The sequence below is a fragment of the Elgaria multicarinata genome, chromosome 7, assembly GCF_023053635.1.
Source record: "Elgaria multicarinata webbii isolate HBS135686 ecotype San Diego chromosome 7, rElgMul1.1.pri, whole genome shotgun sequence".
Classification (NCBI taxonomy): domain Eukaryota; kingdom Metazoa; phylum Chordata; class Lepidosauria; order Squamata; family Anguidae; genus Elgaria; species Elgaria multicarinata.
The window spans coordinates 90,420,089-90,443,553 of record NC_086177.1 but is presented as its reverse complement, the minus strand read 5'-3'; the positions used below and the strand labels follow the sequence as shown (position 1 = coordinate 90,443,553).

The following is a 23,465-nucleotide window of genomic DNA, read 5'->3' as shown; positions in this document are numbered from 1 at the left end:
TGTCAAAGAAGAAAGATCAACATCAGGCAGCATGAGCTTTGAAGCATTTTTTTTTTCATGGATTCATTTTTGAGATTATGAATTTTAATGCATTCCTATTTTATCAGGTTGCTCCTCAATAAGCCCTGATTATTTATTTTAATGGATTCATCCAGCAGGGCATTCAAGTGCTGAGTTGGTTCTCAGTGCCTGTTACTTAGCACCCTACAAGAGTAAAGCCACAGGAATCATGACAATAGGCTTTAGACAGCTCAAATACTCTGTTGCGACTATTGTGAGAGAACCTAGCAGGAAATGGCCTTAAACTTAATCATTCTGGCCCAATAATGTCTCTTCCAGCTTTCCCCAACCAGGGCCCTCCAGAGGTTTTGGACCACAACTCCCATCATTCCATGCTGGCACAGGCTGATGGGAATTGTGATCCAAAACATATGAGGGCAACTGGTTGGGAAGTCCTATTCTATTCTGATGATGTCTAGCAGAAATATTTTCATTCATACTTCCAGAAATTCTTTTAACTCAAGATTCTGGGGGTTAAACAGGGTCATCCAGTGTGGTGTAGTGGCCAAAGTGTTGGACTGGGAGTTGGGAGTTGCAGGTTCTAGTCCCCACTCAGCCATGGAAGCTTACTGGGTAACTTTGGGCCAGTCACATATTCTCATGAGAACACAGCATCTAAATGGAATACTCATGTTGCATGTGATGCATGTGAAGGTGTGGGACATACCATATGAATGGAACAGCAGTTGATAACTGTGTCCGAACCAAGTTTCGGAATAAGGAGAGAAGACAGTCACATCAAGTTAAAGACATTTCCTCTGACCATTACATCTGCTGTTATCAATCATGAAATGAAGTTTTAAGTGGCTGAACTTTCCATCTGGAATGCTATATAGCTCTACTTTCGAGTCCAAATCACTTTAAATCTTAAGAAAAGCAAATTTACCTGGGCCTTAGATTTTATTGGGCTGCCCAAGGTATGATCAATAAATACCCACAAGAGAATGCTTTGGATATGAAAGTTAGTCTACCTTAGCAAGATTGGGAAAAATCTGTCTGTATTTCTGATGGCATCGCTGTCAATATCTATCCCTGGAATTATCACTCTGCTCATTTTAAGAGAGAACTTCTTACTCATCAAGCTTTCGTGCAAATGGTAGTAATATATCATAAAACATCAACCTTATTTTATTGAAAACCTGTCCAGCAAACACAACTTAAGTGTTGCCTTCTTTCTTTCAAATTTCTCAGAGGGTTCTGATGATGAACAACTTATGTTTTGCACCAAGGAGGGTTTTTTGCACTTCTTGTAATAAGCAAGTCTGCCCAACAGTACTGACCTATAAAGCACAGGCAATTGTTATTCCTCTGCATAAGTCTTCAGAACATAATGGTTTTAGTTCTACTGTAGCTTAAGTAAGCTCAGGCACACTAAGACCACAAAGACACACACACAATAATAGCATGGCTGAACATACTGATGACAATTATTTCATTTCTCTGAAACATTTAGGGTGCTCTACAACAGGGTGACCAGAGTTCAGGCTTGTGAGATTGACTTTGTTTTTCACTATAACCCCCAGGTCCATCTACCAGATCCAAGTTTTATGACTGAGACTGAGAGCTTCATCAGACAGAGGGAAATCACAGTTCCCTACGGTCACTTCTCCGCCCCAGCTTCTGTTGCACAATTCTTCCTCTTTCTCAACTGAGAAGAAAGAGGAAGTAAACAACGACCACATGGCCCATTCAGTGGGCATTTTTATCATACAGCTTCTACTGCACACAACAGGAGATTATGGCAAGTTCCATTTTTAAAAATAAACTGCACTTTCTGGGATCTTTTTTTGTCAGGAGACGCATGGGAGGCAGATGGCATAATGAATAGGGCCGCAAAAATCTGTGAGTGCCCAGTAATGAGCGTGTCATAAAACGCTCATCTGAAGATCCCCAGATACAGCAAATGACTTTCAGACTACAGCCTTAGAGGTAAGGAGCAAGGGTGTCTCTGAGCATATCGTTGCCCAGGAATTTGTTTTCAAAACCAAAATTGAGCTTGCAGTCTAGTTTTCTCCCAAACTTTTTTTTGTTTCAGCAGCCTAGGTTTCTTTTTTGGGGGGAGGGGGGGGAGCTTGTTATTATTAATCAATTGGGATTAGAAATCCTTGTGATTTTCTGCAAATAACCCAAAGATCTATCAGCAGATTCTTCTACCGAACTCTGCTCTATATTAATCCTAACCTCATTAACCTTCACCATTAATATTCCAACTTTATACATGGGGGACCCAAGTCCAAGTCCTAAGTGGTTCTGAGAAACTAGATACATACTCCAGACGTACTAGATTGATTACATCTAAAGCAGTGGTTCCCAAAGTGGGCAGTACCATCCCCTTGGGGGCGGTGGGATTGCATAGGGGGGCGTTAAGAGGCAAGGGGGCAGCAGGGGGGCGTTCGAAGTGGACTTTTCCATACCAGGAGTTTTGGTTACAGAAGGAAATTTCTGATTGCTCTCCTGCACTATGGAGAGTGGTTCAGAAGCTCCTGGTTGCATTTCCAACATCATATTTGGTGGAATGTGGTTTTAGTGTGGTCTGCCTACTTCTCTCCAAGCAAAGAAATTGACTCCAGATTACTAAACGTGGCGATTTAAGACTCATGTTAAGAGACTTTAAACCAGACATTGGGAAACTGGTATCCCTTCATCAAGCCCATCCATCACATTAAGAATTTACAGAATAGGGAGGTACTCTACCCTAGTTACTAAATGTGATATCTAATATTCTTGCTAAATGACTATCAGACTTTGAAAAGATGGTATCACTGGATCAAGTTCATCCATTATGTTTAATTGAATAAACTAAAAAAATGTAATTGGATTTTGAATAAACATTCAATTAATTGTTACTGTATTATTATTATTATTATTATTATTATTATTATTTATTTATTTATTTATTTATATAGCACCATCAATGTACATGGTGCTGTACAGATTGTTATTATCTTCCTTAGTGGGTCGTTGAAAACCGCTATTCTGAATAATGATTTTTATAGGGTAGGGTAGGGGGCACTGGGCATGAGTTTGTGGAACCAAGGGGGCGGTGACCTGAAAAAGTTTGGGAACCGCTGATCTGAAGTATTTCCTTTTTACTCTTGATCCTTTTGAGTCTCACTTTAAACCACATTATTTATTTTGTTTGTCATGTTTATATCTCACTCTTCTTCAAAGAATTTTTTGATGAGGTTTCCCAATTTTATCTTCACCATAAACCGTTGAGGTAGCTTATCCTGAGAAAGAATTATGGGTCCACGTTCAGCTGCTGAACTTTATGGCTGAATGAGAATTTGAGCCCAGTCCAAAGCTCTTATTGCTTATGCTACACTTGTTAACTGGCAATACTAGGCGGTGATAAAGGCTTTAGCTTTGTTGACTTTTTAAAGTTGCTTCACCATAATATCTCAGATACTTCTCATAGGGTTTATGACATTCCATGGATTCTCTAGAATGTCCTGGACCCTAGAGGTCACTCCGTACATCACTCAGCCTGATCACTGAGTCCAGACTACCCTACTTTCACCCCCAAGTAGTTGGAGGAAGTTGGCTTCCTCCAACTACTGATTTACAGAGAACAGCAGCACTCTCCCTTTTATAGAGAGCCAGTGTGGTGTAGTGGTTAGAATGCTAGACTGGGACTCAAGAGATCTAGCTTCTAGTCTCCACTCAACCATGAGGCTCACTGGGTGACTTTGGGCTGGTCCCTGGCTCTCAGCCTAATCTACATTACAGGGTTGTTGTGAGGACAAAAACAGTGAGGAGAATCATGTAAGCTACCTTAGGTGTCTTGCAAGTGGGAAAAAAGTGGGATATAAATGTAATAAATAAATAAATAAATAATAGCCTATCCAGGGGGATTTTAGGATGTTTTTAGAATGTTTTAGGATGTTTTAACAATGTATGTTATGTTCTTAATTCAATTTTATGTATTTTATATTTATTGTTGTTCCCTGCCTCGATCAAAATGGAGAGGTGGGTAAGAAATGTATTATTATTATTATTATTATTATTATTATTATTATTATTATTAAATAATCAAGAAATGTACTTGGTTTTGTAATTCAAAACCAGCTCATGGGGAGAGATATGTTATTCCTAGAAGCCACCCGGACTAGAACCCAGATAGTTAAATTAGTAAACACGTATTTATTTATACAACATAACATCCAAATCAAACAATCATTTGATAAAGAATAGGAAATAATAGTTCTGTTTAACTGAGTCCCCCCTTTTCAACAGTTTTCTAGCCACCTGTGTTTTACCTGTTTCTTATCTCTCTCTCTCTCTCTGATCCCACCAACTCCGCTTGTCTCAAACCTCTTCTAATTCTTCTGTGTCTGCTCCTCCTCATGATGTGCAGTGGACTCTTTCCACCTGTCAATCACTCTGACGCCATCCACCATTTCATCACAATCCACTGTTGTCAATCAGTCCTCTACTCCTGTTACAGGGTCCTTTCCAATGGTGTCCCTCCACTGATGGAAGTCTCTTTAATCCAGTAGAGGAGAAAATGGGGCAGGAGAAAATTTCTGCTAATTCTCTCTCCCCTACAGTAGCGAAGCACCCTAAAATTGGCCCCAGAAGGTTGAGGGACCCTTTGGAACAGCATAGGGGTGGCACTGCAGGCTGCAGGGGGAAGCAGCGACAATTTCATCCTACGCCATAGCACTGACCGAAGCTTTCAGTAGACCAAACAGCCTTCTCTCAGCAGAGGGACACATTTGGACACAACCCATAGATTATAAATTTGCTTCTATCTGTCCAGGCCTTCAGAATACGTCAGGCAAAATGTCGTCATAATTACAATACATGGAAGTCAGAATTGCTTAGTCATAGCTGTAAGACTTGGGTTCATTAATAAGCAGGAGCAATAGGCAGGCAGATATATAAAGCTCTCTAATATAAATGTAGACTTAGCTGAATGTAACTGATATTTCCCATGTGTGAGACTAACAGGATGGATCTTGTTACCTTTCTATAATAATAGCTTTGCCATGCTTCCTGTTTACAAGATGTATGTCAAGGCACTTTTAAAATGTGCCAGTAATTATTGTGCCACTGCAGTCGTCCAGCACTTAACAAGATCTCATTACAATTCAGCATCTGGAGATTTTTTAAAAAAAATGTTTTATAAAATTTCCTGTTTTTCTCCCCAAAGTGGCAAAAGATGCTGGAACCTTCCAAAGGCAGAGTGTTTGATCCAGACTTAATCATAGTTAGAGTGAATTTAGTCAAGACCATTGATTTCTATGGGTCTGCTCTAAGTATAACTAAGTCCAGTTCTGACACAGAGCCTGAATGAGTTTCAGACGGGTGAGGTAAAGGCTTTCTTATTTGAGCTGGTTTTGGTGTTAAATTTTAATGAGACAGGAACATTTAACATTTTGACATCTTGATGTGCACTGCTGACATATACTAATATCCATTCAAAACATTGAAGGGTGGGGTGAGGGGATGGCAGTAGGTTTATGAAATTATGAATATATGAAGTGAATGAAAGATAAATAAGCATTTGTCATAGAACTTTTGGTCTTCCTTCAGTTCTGTCCAGCCAAGGCCTCACATCCAGGAAGTACCTGATTGAGAGGCCAAGGCAAACAGACCAGGTAGACATTGGAGCATCAAAGGAAGCAAGGGATAAATCTAAGCAGAGGGGATGGCATCAAAGGTAGGCCTAGTTGGGCCCCTGCCCACACCCCAGCAGGGGCCCACTGGCCAGAGCTCTTCGAGTTGCCCCTCCTCTTCACCATGGCTACCACCCAGGCACCGGTGGTGGTGCGGAGGAGGAGCAGTAGATCCCACTGCCTCCTTGCTCAATGGCCCCTGCCTGTCAAGGAAGCAAATAGTTACCAATGGTGAGAAAGAGAATAAGATTCTATTGCAGCTGGTGACAAGGCAGTGAGAAGGTCGACGCACTGAGGGAGGCGCCCCTTGATGCTCCTTTCGTCGCCAGCTGAAGACCTTTTTATTCTCTCAGTATTTTAACACTTAATTTTAACTTAAATTTAAATCTATGTCCCTTTTTCTTCACCTCACCAACAAAAGGCAGGGATCTTGCTTCTTCCTTTTTCAAAATACCAGAACAGGCAGTGACTTAAAGAAACTGGGCAGGATGTACACTACTGCTTTAAAATGGTTTACAACCATTTCCCCCCAGCATGCCATTAAACATTATTTAGAGTCAGTGTGGTGTAGTGGCTAGAGTGTCAGACTGGGAGTTGGGAGATCTGGGTTCTAGTCCCCACTAGGCCATGGAAACCCACTGGGTAACTTTGGGCCAGTCACAGACTCTCAGCCCAACCTACCTCACAGGGTTGTTGTTATGAAGATAAAGTGGAGAGGAGGAGGATTATGTACGCCGCCTTGGGCTCCTTGCAGGAAAAAAGACGAGATATAAATGCTATAATAAATAAATAAATAAATAAATAACAGTAGTGACAACTGTTGGGGCCAAGGACACACTCCCTATACAGTTTTCAAAACATTTTCAAAGTGTCATATCCAGCTTGGTGTAGATCTGGCCTGTTCAGGACAGATAAAATAAAGCACTTTTTCACACAATGCATCAATGACTTACAACATTAATTGCCACAGGGCAACCTTCCCCAATCTGGTATCTCCCCACCCCACCCCCGATGATTCAGATTCCAACTCCCTTCACTCCAAGGCAGCAGGGAATGATGGGAGTTGTGGTCTGGCACATCCAGGAGGGGGAAGCTTGAGGAATGCAGTCATAGGATATGAGGATGACTTCCAGCTTAGACAGCTTTAAAAAAGATTAGACACATTTATACAGGACAGATATATCAAGAGATATTAGCCACGATGTTTAATGGCATGCCAAATGCTGGGGGGAAATCAACAGGGTGGGTGGGTGTCACTTTCACATATTACGTGCATCAGGGATGTGCATGGATTTCGCCATGGGAACTCCCATTTTGATTTGCCCTGCCTTGTCCCACATGCGGAACAGAAGCACATGCAGCAGCTTTTCTCATAAGGGAGATCTGCTCATATCTACCTCTCCCACTGTTCTTCTACCTTAAAATATAGGGTGTCATTCATATCTGATGGAATTTGCTGATTATGTGGTCATCCAGGTTTGTGTTTCACTTTTTAAAAAGTTTTTTTTTTTTTTGCCCCTGAACTTGTGCAACAATGGTGTTCAGAAACACTTTCAGTGGCTGAAGCAACTGTTATCGCCTGGCAGACATATGGGAGGATTAATGGCTTTATGGCAAAACAACATTATGAGCCTCAGCAGCCATCTGCCTGCAAAGAAACAGTGAAGAGGAAATGCAATTTTCCATGGCAGGTCAAACTGGTTTAACAATGTGCAGCATCTGTGAAGAGGGTGAAGAAATGTTAGCCAACATGATGATTAACAAAAATAAATCTGAATCACTCAGTAGAGTAACTTTACCTTTAATTTATTATTCATTTTCTATCCTATTAGTTTTCCCAAAGAGCTTCAGTTGACTATCTAGCTCCAACTCTGTAACTTTTGTCACCTGTTTCTTGTTAAGTTCTGTGTAGTCGGACCACCATCTCGCAAGAGACGTTCTGCAAAACTTTGTCATTATACCACACATCACCCCCCAAAAAAGAATTCATAGAATCATAGAATTGTAGAGTTGGAAGGGGGCCTATAAGGCCATTGAGTCCAACCCCCTGCTCAATGCAGGAATCCACTTTAAAGCATCCCTGACAGATGGCTGTCCAGCTGCTTCTTGAAGGCCTCTAGGGTGGGAGAGCCCACAACCTCCCTAGGTAACTGGTTCCATTGTCGTACTGCTCTAACAGTCAGGAAGTTTTTCCTGATGTCCAGCTGGAATCTGGCTTCCTGTAACTTGAGCCCGTTATTCCATGTCCTGCACTCTGGGATGATCGAGAAGAGATCCAGGCCCTTTTCTGTGTGACAACCTTTTAAGTATTTGAAGATTGCTATCATGCAATGCTATCATGCAATAACACACATTTTTGGAAGTGCACAGCCATGCAAGTGTGGGACTGCGTGAGCGTGGGGACTAGGGCCAGGTAGGGCTGGCCTTGCATGCACCCTCCTCCCACATAGGATGCTACCTTTTGGGTCCTACTGATATCAATAGGATGTGTACATAGAAAAATAGGAAGCTACCTTATGTTGAGTCAGATCATTCTTCCATCTAGTCCAGTATTGTTATCACTGACTGGCAACAGCACTCCAGGCTTTCAGGCAGTATTCTTTCTTAGCTGTAGCTGGAGACTGAACCTGGGACTAGGGATGTGTATTCAAGAAAAACTTGAGCTCATTGTAGCTTTCCAAATTCCACCTCAATGCTCGCTCCATCTCGTGTGTGTATCAGATTGTGACCCTTTTTTTCCCTTTCCACATGAAAACTTGTGCTTTTTTTTTGCAACCCTATGCTTCAATTGCATACATCTTTGAAATATACACATTCTTTTCCCATTGAGTAAAGCTTTTTGTGCACATTTTTGGAAGGGTGTGCATTTTTATGTGCATTTTTTAAATGTATGCTTGCTGTTGAACACATTTTGGGAGGTGTCCACAGATTGCATTGTGAACTTAGAAATGTATGGACTTTGACCAGAGATTGTATTTGAGTCCATGTTAGGTCCAGTTCTGGGTAAATCCTGACTAAAACCAAACTGAAATAAATTTCTTCTACCAGGGACCTTCTGAATGTAAATCATATCTTCTACCACCGAGTTATGTGGAGTTAAAAGGAATGAAGTTCAAAGAAAGGTAGCATGTTAATGACAAATGAATACTTCTGTGATGTTACCTCTCTTTCCTTAGAATCCTACGTCAAAACCCACCTGTTCAACCCTCTCATTTCTATACATGTCTATTTAGAAGTCTCATTGAGTTCAATGTAGTTTACTCCCAGGCAAGTGGGTATAGGATTTCAGCTTCATATTTTCCCTGCTTACTACTGCCTCTGCTTCCCTCCACTATGGCTTCATCTGCACCAAGCATGATATTACGCTATGAAAGCAGTATGAAAGCGTTATATAAAAGGCAGGAGCCAAACTACTGCTTTATAATAGGATTGAAGTGCACTGACAACTGTTGGGGCCCATTGACACATACCATATACCACTTTCATATCGCTATATCCTGCTTGGTGTGGCTCCTGTCTCTTATATACCACTTTCATAGTGCAATATCCTGCTTGGTGTAATTAGGCCTATCTCTCTTTGAGGAACTTAGATTGTAAGTTCCTCAAAGCAGGGAACTGACCCTTTGTACTCTTGAACATCTATGGCACTACATTAATGATGATTATAATGATTCTATGGTTCATCAATTTAACAGACCTACATGTGTATCACTATTTCCACAAAATAATTTAACTTTAAATTTCTTAGTCATTTTATTAAGGGCAAGTATTAAAGTAGACAGTTTAATAACAAAACTCTTCTAAGTTTTGAAATGATCCTCCATGTGTATCCCTCTAACCACACTTTGGTGTCTTGATTCTATTTAATGACTTTTTCTCCGAGCGCCTTCCCAATCTCCTTTTTCTATTCCAAGTAGAGAATGCAAACAGACAAACATGGATTTCAGCACCAAGGACAGTCCCCAAATGCCTATGTCCGCTTTTAAAAATCAAACACATGCGGTTGAAGTAGACTTCTTACAGATGCCATATTGATTGGTTACCATCTAAGATAGGATTAAATTTTTCTTTTTCAAAAACAACAACAAAAAAAACACTTTAAAAAAGTCCATTGGAAATGAATGTGAACTTCTAATGAAACAACCTTCCATTTTCCAAAAACAGTTTCTAAAGTGCTAATTACCTCAGCTATTGTATTATTGAACATCTGGTGCACACTTTTATCCTTCTAGTGGTCTAATGAGATCAAAATTCTGACGCATGTTTGAAACAGCAATTAGCCATGATTTATACACTCTTTTTTTAATGTATTTTTGTTATACAATCTGCTCAGAACGTTTTTGGGGGAAAGCATGTCTATAAATATTTTAGTTAATAAATATAAATACAGGCTAGATTAATATCTTACAAGGATAGGTTAGCTCATTGACATAAACAGTCTGGGGGTAGAAATATCATCATGTTAATAGACAGAAATAAAGTGGTGTTGTCTTACAGACTCTTTGAAAGCTGCAAGTGATAGAGAACAGACGAACACACTTCCCTACAGGACTAGGTAGCTGGGATCAATGACAATTTTGCCGCCTCCTCCCAACTCAAGACATGTAAAAGAAACAGGAGGGAGCCATGGGGCTCATCTACACCAAGCAGGATATTCCACTATGAAAGTGGTATATAAAAAGCAGGAGCCACACTACTGCTTTATAGCGGCATTGAAGTGCACTGACAACTGTTGGGGCCCATTGAAACATACCATATACCGCTTTCATACTGCTATATCCTGCTTGGTGTAGATGTGTCATGAGCCCCAACAGTTGTCAATGTACTTCAGTACCATTATAAAGCAGTAGTGTAGATCCTGCAGTGCACTTCAATACCGCTATAAAGCAGTAGTGTGGCTCCTGCCTTTTATATACAGCTTTCATACTGCTTACATGGTGGGATATCCTGCTTGGTTGTAGATGAGCCCATTCTTACAAACCGATATTTGCCAAAGAGCTATTTATAAAGTAACTATTTTCCCCCTTGCTGGTGATATTTTTACAAAGAAATTTCCCTCATCTGAAATTCATCTGGGCATTATCAAGAAATCATCCTTCAGTACATCTGGAGCAGTGCTGAGTTTTCTTTCCTGGGAGCCTTTGATTGCTTCTCTGCATGCAGTGACGTGTGCTTAATTAAAACTTTAATGGAAAGTGCCATTAAAGGTAGACACACAATGCATACCAAATTGTACTTAAGAAAATCAGCGGGGCTGTATCTCCCCAGAACTAAAATGGAAAGTGCGTAAGTTACAATATCCACAAATGGGGAGATTTATTGCCATGTTGTATATCAATATCGTACTGTCATAAAAAAGGCAGAGTACAGGAAGAGCTTTCCCTTAGAATTGCACAGTGTTCAGCTCTATTTTTTATTTATTTATTTATTTATTACATTTTTATACCACCCAATAGCCGGAGCTCTCTGGGCGGTTCACAAAAATTAAAACCATAATAAAACAACTCTATTCCTATTCTGCTTTTTAAAATAAGACTGAGGGCACTATTCTAGTCATTTCCATAAATTTATTATAAAGTTTTTAGCCAGGTTAGACCTCCACATTAAGAAAGCATTTTTTTAAAAAAACACATTAGAGGACTACATTAAGAAAACCAATTAAGAAAGAACAGAACTGGAATACATAGCCTGTGTCTATAAGTTTAGTCGTTATGCAAAAACCTTCTTAAGAAAGTAATTTGAAGATGAATTATCCTATACCTGATGCTTCTATTGGATAGTTATTCTACCATATTGTATGAGATAATTTATTATGTTAGTAAATCTGTAATGCTTCTACTTGAATATTTTATAACTCCAGATTTTAATATTTTGTATGTACATTTTAGCAAGGGAAAGATATCTGGAAGAAATCTGTAGAGGTGATTGCAAACTGCAGAGTTCAACCAATCAATAAAATTGGAAAACATTCATTTCTGCTCTTTGAGTCCAGCGAAAGAAAAACAACAACTCCAGTATTCCTCCTGATCAACATCCCCAATATGGCTTGAAAAGGATTTCAAACTGGAAATTTGAAGTGCTTTTGGATATCATCAGTTCTCTTTGATGCAATGACTGTGGAAATAAATTCAGAGGCCTACACTTCTACCAAGAAGTATACTGTTCTTATTTTTCTTTGTACCTGTTATAGATGTGAAAAAGACCAGGTGCATCTGACAAGCTGCACCTATGGAAATGTTCTCTTCTGCACAATTGTTAATGGTACAGGAACCCTGACCTCCTTTGCATCTGGCCACCACATAATATATTTTATGGAAACATTCATTCAATACAATTATATCAGGCCACAGTCATTTTTTATATAAATTCTTTTTAGCAGCTTCTTTAAAAACAAAAATCCGGCATCAGCTCTCTGCCATTTTTATTCTACCAATGACCAATTAAATCCCACTTTTACTTTCTTACTTAAGGAAATTCATGAATGGTGATGAAAGTGATATTCAGGATCTGGATACTCAAGACCTTGAATCTTGGTATCGTCTCATCTATTTTAGTGGGGTCAGGCTTAGAATATAGGTATCACAGCCTGGAAGGTTAAAAAAAAAAAAATAGCAAATTCATCCACTGCTTTCATAACCATAAAAGCTTCTCTGCGATATATTATTTGAAATCGGTGAAGCTGATTTTATGCATGTGTGCTCTGTTGGCTTTGTAAAATAAATTATGTGTAAAAGGCATTTGTTCTTTGAGATTCTGACCTGCTTAGAACATGTTGTATTGAATAAGTAAACAATACCAATTGATTTCTCAGTCTTGAGGCAAATTGGTAGCAGATTGATAGGCAATAACATCTCACAATATAACTTTCTTGCATTTTCTTTCATGAGTGCACATGTGCACAGACACACACATGTACATATGCAAGTGGAAAAAGATGGCCATATATTCATAGCAGCAAAGGTCCAAAGTTATCCTCAGAATTAAAAGTCCCGGAGTACAGCTGCATCAAACAAAAAGCTGTTTTATAATATTATAATATTCTATGTTGTTCCCCGCCTCGATCCAGAGGTAGAGACGGGTAAGAAATAAATTGATGATGATGATGATGATGATAATTGACCTGCCTGCCATACAACTGTTACAAATGAGGAGTCTGTCAGCAAAAAGAAGTGGCAACCCTATTATTATTATTATTTATTTATATAGCACCATCAATGTACATGGTGCTGTACAGATTACACAGTAAATAGCAAGACCCTAATTAAGCACTAAGATGGTAGATTATTATTATTATTATTTATTTATTTATTTATTTATTTATTTATTTATTTATTTATTTGTATCATGCCTTTTGCCCAATGCTGGGCCTCAAGGCGGCCTTACAAAGTTTAAAACATACATGGTAGGGAGGAGGGAAACAAAACCATAAATGTTTAAAATACACAACAAAATTATAAGACATTAACATAGATGGAGGGCCAGATTATTCTCCAAAGGCCTGCTGGAACAAAAAAGTTTTAACCTGCTTCCGAAAGCCCATCAAGGAGGGAGCCAGCCTAGCTTCCCCAGGAAGAGAGTTCCAGAGCACCGGAGCACCCACCGAGAAGGCCTTTCCCATGTTCCCACCAAGTGCGCCTGTGAAGATGGTGGGACTGAAAGAAGGGCATCTCCAGAAGATCTTAAAACACGGGTAGGCTCATAAGGGAGAATACATTCTTTCAAATAACCTGGACCCAAGCCATATAGGGCTTTATAGGTCATAACCAGCACTTTGAATTGTGCCTGGAAACAGACCGGAAGCCAGTGGAGCTGTTTTAACAGGGGAGTTGTGTGCTCCCTGTAACCAGCCCCGGTCAACAATCTGGCTGCAGCTCTTTGAACCAGCTGGAGTTTCTGAACACTCTTCAAAGGCAGCCCCACGTAGAGCGCGTTACAGTAATCCAATCGGGATGTAACTAAGGCATGTGTCACCATGGCCAGGTCCGACATCTCTAGGAATGGGCACAGCTGGCGCACTAGCTTTAACTGTGCAAATGCACTCCTGGCCACCACCGAAACCTGGGCATCCAGGCTCAGGGCTGAATCCAGAAGTACACCCAAGCTGTGGACCTGTGTCTTCAGGGGGAGTGTAACCCTATCCAACACAAGCTGAATCCCTATTCCCTGATCTGCCTTTCGACTGACCAGGAGCACCTCTGTCTTATCTGGATTACGCTTCAATTTGTTCGCCCTCATCCAATCTATTACTGCCAACAAACACCGGTTTAGCACAGAACTGCTTCCTTGGAATTGGGTGGAAAGGAGTAGTAGAGTTGGGTGTCATCAGCGTACTGGTGGCACCGCACCCCACAACTCCGGATAACCTCTCCCAACGGTTTCATGTATATGTTAAATAGCATGGGGGACAAAACAGAGCCCTGAGGGACTCCAAGGAGTAGAACAGGAGTTCCCCAGTACCACCTTCTGGGTCCGTCCATCCAGGAAGGAATGGAGCCACTGTAAAACAGTGCCTCCAAGACCCATCCCAGCAAGGCAACCCAGAAGGATACTATGGTCGATGGTATCGAACACTGCTGAGAGATCCAGCAGAACCAGTAGGGACACACTCCCCCTGTCCAGTTCCCAGCGAAGATCATCCACCAAGGCGACCAAAGCTGTTTCTGTCCCATAACCAGGCCTGAAGCCAGATTGAAATGGATCTAGATAATCCGTCTCATCCAGGAATCCCTGGAGTTGGGAGGCCACAACAGCTCCAATACCTTGCCCAAAAATGGGATGTTGGAGACTGGCCGGTAGTTATCCAATACAGTGGGGGCCAAGGAGGGCTTTTTCAGTGTGGGTCTTACCACTGCCTCCTTCAAGCAGGCTGGGACCCTACCTTGGCGAAGGGAGGCATTGACCACTCTGCTTACCCACTCAGCCAGTCCCCCTCTGGCAGCTTTTATAAGCCAGGAAGGGCAAGGATCTAGTATACATGTGTTGGCTCTCACCAATCCAAGCACCCTGTCCACATAATCGGACTGTGCAAAATGAAAGGTATCCAATAATACTGGACAAGCAGGTGCCAAAGTTACATCCACTCGGTCTGTATCAACAATAGCATCCAAGTCAGAGCGGATCCGAGCGATTTTGTCTGCAAAGTGCTGGGCAAATTGGTCACAGCAGGCTGTTGAAAGGCCTGAAATCACTTTTTGGGAGCCAGAGTGTAGAAGGCCCCTGACCACCCGAAACAGCTCTGCTGGACGGCTCTTTGCAGACATAATAGTGGCAGAGAAAAAAAGATTTTTCGCTGCCCGAATTGCCAGAGTAGGCCTTCAAATAGGCTCTAGCCTGTGTTCGATCAGATTCACTCCGAGTTTTCTGCCAACGTCGCTCTAGCCTCCATCTCATTCGTTTCATTGCTGCCAGTTCACTGGAAAACCAAGGGGCTGGTGTGGCTCCACAACGTGAAAGAGGACGCTCAGGAGCAATCGTGTCCACCGCCCTGGCCATCTCTGCATTCCAGAGATCAACCAAGGCTTCGACAGAATCACCTGCTGAGGCAACAGGAAAATCCCCAAAAGCCATCAGGAAACCATTCGGATCCATCAGCCTCCTGGGGCGGACCATCTTAATTGGCCCTCCACCCCTGCAGAGGTTTTGAGTGCCAGCCAGTCTAAACCCCACCAGGTAGTGATCTGTCCATGACAATGGAACTATAGAAAGTTCCTCCACTCTCAGATCCCTGTCACCCCATCCAGCACAGAAAACAAGGTCCAAAGTGTGCCCAGCAACATGGGTGGGGCCAGATACTACTTGGGACAGACCCACAGTTGTCATGGCGGACATGAAGTCCTGAGCCGCTCCTGACAGGGCAGCCTCAGCATGAATACTGAAATCCCCCAGAACAACAAGCCGTGGGGACTCCAACACCAAATCCGAGACTACCCCAGCTAGCTCAGGAAGGGAGACTGTTGAACAGCGGGGTGGACGGTACACCAACAGAATCCCTATTCTATCCTGGGCACCCACCTTCAGATACACACATTCGAACCCTGCAGACTGTGGGACAGGGCACCCGGTCAGGGGGATGGAATCCCGATAGACCACTGCCACTCCACCTCCCCGCCCTCCAGGCCTTGCTTGCTGCTGGACAGAGAACCCTGGCAGGCAAAGCTGAGAGAGATTAACTCTCAGAATACACAGGGATTCAAACTCAGACTTTTAAGAGCAAAGCACTCACAGCCCTAGGCTTAGATGGATGAACCACATTTTCTCAAGTGACAAACTCTGGATGAAGTACCTGGGTTACTGCTACTTTCCACTGGATGGAATAAGGCCATGCATTATCACGCATTAGAAGCATTTCTGTACAGGGTGTCCCACATTGCTACACAAGAATGGACTATCTTCAGATCCCTGCTAGTCCTATGGTTTGCTGCCTGTGATGGATTCAACTGTTCAAACTACAGCCGGGCGGGTAACCTGTTTGCCCCCAGAGGCCACATTCCATCGTGGAAACCTTCTGGGGTCCACATACCATTGATGGGCAGCAGAGGGGGTGTGATGAGGCATGACCTGGCAGGAGAGCTTGTGAGCTGGATAGATAGGGTTGGTGGCCAGATCTGGTCCACAGACTAGAAGTTCCCCACTGTTGGACCAAACAAGTTCTGGTTTAACATTACATGCAAACTTGGCCAGTATCTAACACTTTTTGTTGCCACTGAAGTCTGCTAATTTTCCTTACAGTCGTTAAAGCCTACAATTATAACCACTCTGTCAGATAGGCAGGGACAGACACAGTACAATGGTCCCAACTAGATCTCATTTACCATTATTGCCTGGCTGAAGAAACAAAACACAGGGAAATCATGCTGAATACATAATAATGGTGAGGGCACCTAAAATATGGCCTATGCCCAAATGATTATCTGCTGTTCTTTCATTGTTGGGTGCAAGCTACATGTTACTGTGACGACATAGTTAGAAGTGAGGTCTTTCTTTTTCGTCCTCTCTCTTTACTTCTCTAAGGTAAGCATAGCTGCTGGCAACATTTTCAAAATAACATAGTCTGGGTCTTACTTGCCTTATGAAGAGGAGGAACAATGGGGGAAAACATGAGTTAGGAGCAAAATGTGGGAGTAGAATAAAAACAGACAGACAGGTGACAGCTACAGTTTGACAGCCAGCCACAGTTAAACACTTTTTAGTCGTGTTCATTTAAGTGAGACAAATTTAAGCATTAAATCCTTTACACTTTAGAGTGCTTAACTCTAACTGACTCATGCCCTAGGTTTACAGAAATTCAATGGCTGAAAATGCTGGTCTACATTTTCATGCTGGTATTTTAATATTATAGATTCAATTAACTGGAGCAAAGTTAGCATGGAAGATTAAAATAGTCAAAATACATATTATCTTTCCCCCAATAAAATCAAATACTTATTCCCAAATGAAATAATATCCCAGTTTGGATATAAATATATCAGCTTAATAAACCAAGATATCTATAAGCCTTCTCTCCATGCATTCTGGCCTCATGGTGCTGGTTCTCTCCAACCTTTCCAGTGTATCAACTCAGGAAGTTTAACCATAGTTAATTAACCATAGTTTCCTGTTATGTCTAAACCAGTAAACAATGGTTACCAGGAGTGATACAAGCCAAAGTTTGAAATCTGCTTAAGATGCTTTCTTGTTCTAATCCCAGTTGCCATAGTTTCTTTTTTCAGATAGGAAACTGTTGTTATTTGAAGACATCCTGAGTTAATCACATTATACCAAGTTGGAAAAAAAGAAGCAACAGTGTGAGGATGGAGTGAGCAGGCACAAGACTGATGTAGGGTGATCATGGGGAAAGGAGGACAGGGCTCCTGTATTGAAAGGGGAATTTCAGCAGGTGTCATTTCTATGCATGCAGCACCTGGTGAAATTCCCTCTTCATCACAACAGCTGCAGGAGCCCTGCCCTCTTTTGTATCTGATCACTCTAGTATAGCTCCTGCAGCTTTAACTCTTGTGATAGAGGGGATTTTACCAGGTGCTGCATGCATCCAAATGACACCTGCTGAAATTCCCCTTTCAATACAGGAGCCCTGTCTTCCTTTCCCCATGATCAGCCTACATCAGTCTTGTGCCTGCTCACTCCATCCTCACACTGTTGCTTCTTTTTCTCTTTTCTCTACAACTGTTAAAGATACAGGAGCCCTGCCTTCCTTTTCATATGGTCACCCTAACTGATGCATATCATGGCTTCTTAAGCTGAGATGTTTATGTCTAAGCCCAGGCCACTAAAAACAATCCTGAAGCAATGGCCATCATCATCATCATCATCATCATCCCCCCAAAAACCCTCAAAAGTGAAAAGGAGGGGGAGTAAATATATATAAAAAATGTTGGTTTACACATAAGCACAATTTTAAAAATAAAAGTAACTGTTTTCCTTGTTCATGGCCTCAAAGTGCGCCCAAATTATTCTGAACTGGATTTCACAGTCTTCCACAGAGATGATTCACCAAATGCAAAACTGTACTTTTCATATACAACAACGAAGGAAGGAATAATGAAGTTCACATAATTAATAACAGTGGCTTTGTCTGCCAATCTGGCGCTAGGAGACAATTTATGCTTGAAATCACAGAAGCTGTGATTTGTTCAACACAGCCCATTCACACTGCAAATGCCACCATGACATTAGAACACTTTCTGATTTCCTGTGAGAGCAAAACCAAACTTTTAATTCTCTTTCCTGAATAATCAAATTTTGCTCTGCTTAACATGACATTTCCCATCAGCAGGAAGATTCAAAGCTTATAGCTTGTTTTTTAAAAAACACTTTGGGCTGCCCAAAGGGGGGATTTTACTTGGCCTTGTAAATAAATTAACTCCATAAAGCCACACCAGTCGCTTTCCCATTCTGCCATTCTTTCAGCGTAAATGAGAATGATATAAAGCAGTCAGCCCCATTTGATAAAATTTCCCTGGACATACAAGCCTAGATGTTTGGCCACTGAAGAAGACTTTCTGGTTGAAGCACATCTGGCCACTTGAAAGAGAGCAGTATTTGGAACCACAAGTGCTCCTACGTAAAAAAACCTCACCTGTTATTTGTAATGTATCTGTTTTGTATTAAATTTTGTTCTTAACTTAGTTCTTATCATTAGTTTGTATTCTGTTAAGGCAAGAACCTGTGTGTGTGTGTATGTATTCCCTGTTATCAATCTGTTATCAATCTGGCTGCTGCATTTTGCACAAGCTGCAGCTTCTGAACAGTCTTCACGGGCAGCCCCATGTAGATTGCATTGCAGTAATCTAACCAGGAGGTTACCAGAGCATAGACAACTGAAGCCAGGTTATCCCTACCCAGAAAGGGGTGTGTAGCTGGGCCTCCAACCTAAGTTGGTAGATGTTCCTATGCCTATCTCTTAATAAGCCAGTCATGCGCATGGGAGGTACTAATTTGTGGAGTGCATTTGGAAAGCAACTTTTAGTAAGATTCCAATTCCTTTGGGGAGAAAAGCAACCCTAGACATGCTCAAAGATATTCAGCTCTTGGTGCCAGAATTGTTTTTATTTAGTTAGTTTAAATAGATGAAAGATAGCAACCCTGCCATGAAGGTGTTGCAAGTGCTAGTTCAGTTCAGTTTTATTCCCAGATAGTAAATTCCCACTGCGATGGCACTGTGGCTGCTTTAGAGAAGGAACGTGTAATAGTTAACATGTCCAGCGTGCTTGTTGATTTCATCAACTGGTAATGTGAATGGGGATTATATAGCTAAAAATATTGGAGATATGGATGGATTGAGCGGGGGAGGGGAGAAAATCATTGCTATCTCATTTGACTGCACCAGTCTGCCTCCTGTTAGAAGTTACTTGAAGAAAACAGGGAAAATATTAAGTACAAGCTACAGGGGAACAAAATACTATAAGCCAGCTTTGGGGACGCTCACATGGCTAGAAATTAAGTTGTGCCATTTTCAAAAGAAATCAAATTTTAATCCCCGCTGAGCTACAGCACAGAGTGTATGAAAAATATTGTTCAATAAAATGAACTGCATTTTTGACTCTTCAGGGCTGGAAATCTGATACATGTAGAAACTAAATTTAAATTCAAAGAGCTACAGTAATTAGACAAAATTATGAAACAGATCTCTAACTGGTGTGGGTCCTATGACCTAATTTTTATTTTATTTCATGTTAAAGGTTTTACACCACATTTCAGCCAAACCTTCCACAGCAGCCAACAAATTATATATGTAACCATTTTATATATGTAACCAGTTCAAATCATAGTAAAAATAGCCAATAAAAGTAATATTAAAGTAGCACAAAAGAGCAAAGAAAAAAGCAGTGAAACCAAAGCTAACTATCCAGTTAGGCCCAGGAGAATAAAAAGGTCACTCCCTAGGGATACTTATCTGACCAATAAAGATTGGTGACTAAGCACTAGGTGAGTGCCTCTAGTGAGGTAATTGAACAGTTTGGGTGCTACCGCTGAAAAGGCCCTGTCTCCTGCCACATATCTCACTTTTGCTAATGGAAATACAAAAACCAGGGCCTCGGTTACAGATGTTTTTTCAAACAGAAAGCTTCATGCAGGAATAGGCAGTCCTTCAAATACTGAAATCCCAATCTGTGGATGGCTATATAGGTTAGATATCACACCTTGACATGGATCCAGAAACATACTGGAAACCAGTAGAAATGTTTTCAATCCCAGTTGCCATATCCTGCACCCACTGAAGTTTCCGAACTGTTTTCAAGGGCAGCCTCACATACAACACATTGCAGTAATCAAACCTGAATACCACATAGCCAGTCAAAAACATTCTGGCATATTTTTACATTGGATTATTTAATAGCCTAATAATAAAGTTACATGCTATCACAGTCAATATTGTTAAAATGAGGTTATCACAATCATATGGATGCTTGAATAAAAAAAAAAGAGGAAGAAATCTAAGAACTACTGCTGCTCCAAGTGAAAATTATAGAGCATTTTACAGTCATCCTCAACTACAACAGCAGTGTTTTTCTTGTCCTGGGAGGGAAGGGGAGGTCTCAGCCCCCATGACCAATCTTGGAGGGGACTCGTTTCCCTCCATCATGGGTTCCCCACTTCTCCATCAAAAAAAATCCTACCTTGCAGAAGGAAGGAAGGACAGGAGAAGCTTCAAGGGACTGGCCCCATGATCCCCAGAAGGAAATGATTCACAGAGCATGCCATTTCCTACTGAGAAAAAGCCCTGGGCTCTGCACATTATTTTAGGGTGCCCACTTATGAATTGTAAAAAAAAGAGTAAAATGCTTGACCAAAAAAGAGGGGATGAAAGGGCAATGATTTGCATAAAATGGGCAAATGCTAATTAATATGTATAGATGCAAATTTAGAAAATACTTATTATAATAGTACAAAAGACAGTTCAGTCTATTTTTGAGTGCAAATTGTTGGTGGACAGCTCTTCTTATAGCTCTTCTATCTTTAACCTGGAATTGACAAGACATTCCTTCAAATGGGAAGATGCCCTCAAACAGAGGATAGTCCTCCGGCAGCCCACCAAATAGAGGACACATGGCCACCCTACATTATTTCCTGCCAGGAACATGGGGCTTGTAGTCAAGCACCATGATCTGGTGCCAAATCACCATACCATTTCCTATGGAGAAGAGGCCCCATGGACCCTCTCCTGGACCCTCTCTCGTTTCCCAGGTAAGGGTCCCTCCACTCCTTGTGAAGGAGGAGAACCAGCAGGGAGGTGGTGGAGACAGAGAACTTTGTAGGAATCTGGGGGCAGTGGCTGCTCAAGCAGAATACTTGGGGAACAGCTGAGGATTTCTTTTAGCGTTTGACTTAAACACTCGAGCATCCCAATTGGTTTTGGGGCTGAGCAAAGAGGTGTTCATTCATCTTTAAAGAAAACAAATATAATAATCATTGCAATGCAGCCCTGTGATGCACATTCTGACTCTTCAAATCAAGCTTTAATGAAATAATACATTTGTTTTATATTTGATCATTTTTAATAAATTGCTAACTTGGCAAAGGTATATAATTGTCTTATATTTATATTATTTATATTATGTTTGCTTTATAAATTTATATTGTCTGGCTGGATTAAAAAGAAGAGCAAGAGAGAGAAAGAAATGGAAAAAGACAGACACTGACCTTTTAGTGCTAAACATAATGGTAGATGTTTTGATTCACATTTATGAGAAATCAGCACTCAGTCTTGTTCTTGTTGACCTGGTGAAGGAACAAAAACAGAAAATCTTCAGGCTAAATAGATAACCTGGCATGACTATTGAAGTAACATTTTCTATAAAACATATTTTATTTTGAATTTGCACAAGCAGATTTGAGAGGGTCCAGGATGCACTGAGATGGGGGGAAATGGTTATGAAGGTGTACCCAGGACCTCCTCCATTGCTGGAAGCAGCAATTTGCTTTCTTATTCTTGCCGGTGTTATAGAACACAAATGGACTGAACAAACTGTTTTGAAACTCCACTCTGTACCTGCATTGTATATACAAGAATATTTGTGAGTAAAACTGTTTTCTCTCCTTTACTGAAAGAAGGGTATGGTCTCCTTTATTATCCTATGATACTGTGTGCATGTGGGACTGGTAAATGCTCATTCTGTTTTGCCCTTTTGTTTTTCTCTGCTAATTGCCTTTCTAACAGGAACATAATTGCTAAATAATCCCATCAATCATCAGTTCGAACCCTCTGTTCAATACCTGATACCAGACTGAAGGCCATCTTGTGAGCTCACAAGGGAGACAAGGTTAGAACCAGGGACATAACAGGACCTTCTTCTACACCAGCAATCACAGGCTTGCTGAGAAAATCAAAAGACTTTAAAATCATTAAAGCCTACTCCATTTAAATAGGTTTAGGATCAGAGAGCAAGGACGCCATTTATGAATAGTCAAAAAAGAGAAAATGCATCATCAAAAAAAAAAAAAAAAGGGCCAAATGGGGACAGTGATTTGCACATACTAATTTATATGTACACAGTAGATGCAAATTTAAAAAGAATTGAAATTTAAATAGAAATACAGTACATCTCACCATAGTGTGGAAACCTTTGGTTGGGTGACCTGTGCGCCTGTCTATTCTGTCTGCTGTCCAGGATCTAGCTTTTGATGGACAACAGTTCTTATGGTGCTTTATCTTCAAACAGGAATTGAAGAGGACAACCCTTCAAATAGAGATCATTTTCAAATAAAGAATATCCTCTGGCAGCCTTTTAAATTCTGTGTAAAAGACAGCACATGGCCAGCCTAGATAACAGACTGGCAGTATCATACTGCCTTTATACAAATCTATGGTGCAACCATAGAGTACTGTGTACAGTTCTGGTCTCCACACCTAAAAAAAGATGTGTTTGAGCTGGAAAAAGTGCAGAAAAGGGCAACTAAAATGATCCAGGGGTTCAAGCATCTCCCCTATGAGGGAAGGTTAAAAACAGCTGGGATTGTTTAGTTTGGAAAAATGCAGGCTAAGAGGAGACCTGATAGAGGTGTACAAAATGATGCATGGTATGTGGAATGTGGGTAGGGGAACATTTTTCTCCCTCTCTCATAATATTAGAACCCGGGGTCATCCCATGAAACTGATTGGTGGGAGATTCAGGAAAGATAAAAGGAAGTACTTCTTCATACAGCATATAGTTAAAATATGGGATTCACTACAACAAGATGGCCACCAATTTGGATGGCTTTAAAAGGGGGTTGGATAAATTTCTGGAGGAGAAGTCTACCAATGGCTACTAGTCCTGATGGCTGTATCCTATCTCCAGGATCAGA

General features: G+C 41.1%; 1 protein-coding gene across 2 annotated transcripts in view; it reads right to left on the bottom strand.

The window, feature by feature from the left end:
- OXR1 (oxidation resistance 1) overlaps window positions 1-21,899 on the bottom strand; it is a 232,697-nt gene extending 210,798 nt beyond the window's left edge. For both annotated transcript variants that reach the window (XM_063131041.1, XM_063131042.1), the window contains exon 1: window positions 21,822-21,899. In XM_063131041.1, coding sequence (XP_062987111.1) covers window positions 21,822-21,838 — 17 coding nt within the window. In that variant the 5' untranslated portion in view covers window positions 21,839-21,899. The remainder of the gene's footprint in view (window positions 1-21,821) is intronic.
- Window positions 21,900-23,465: the final 1,566 nt, after the last annotated feature.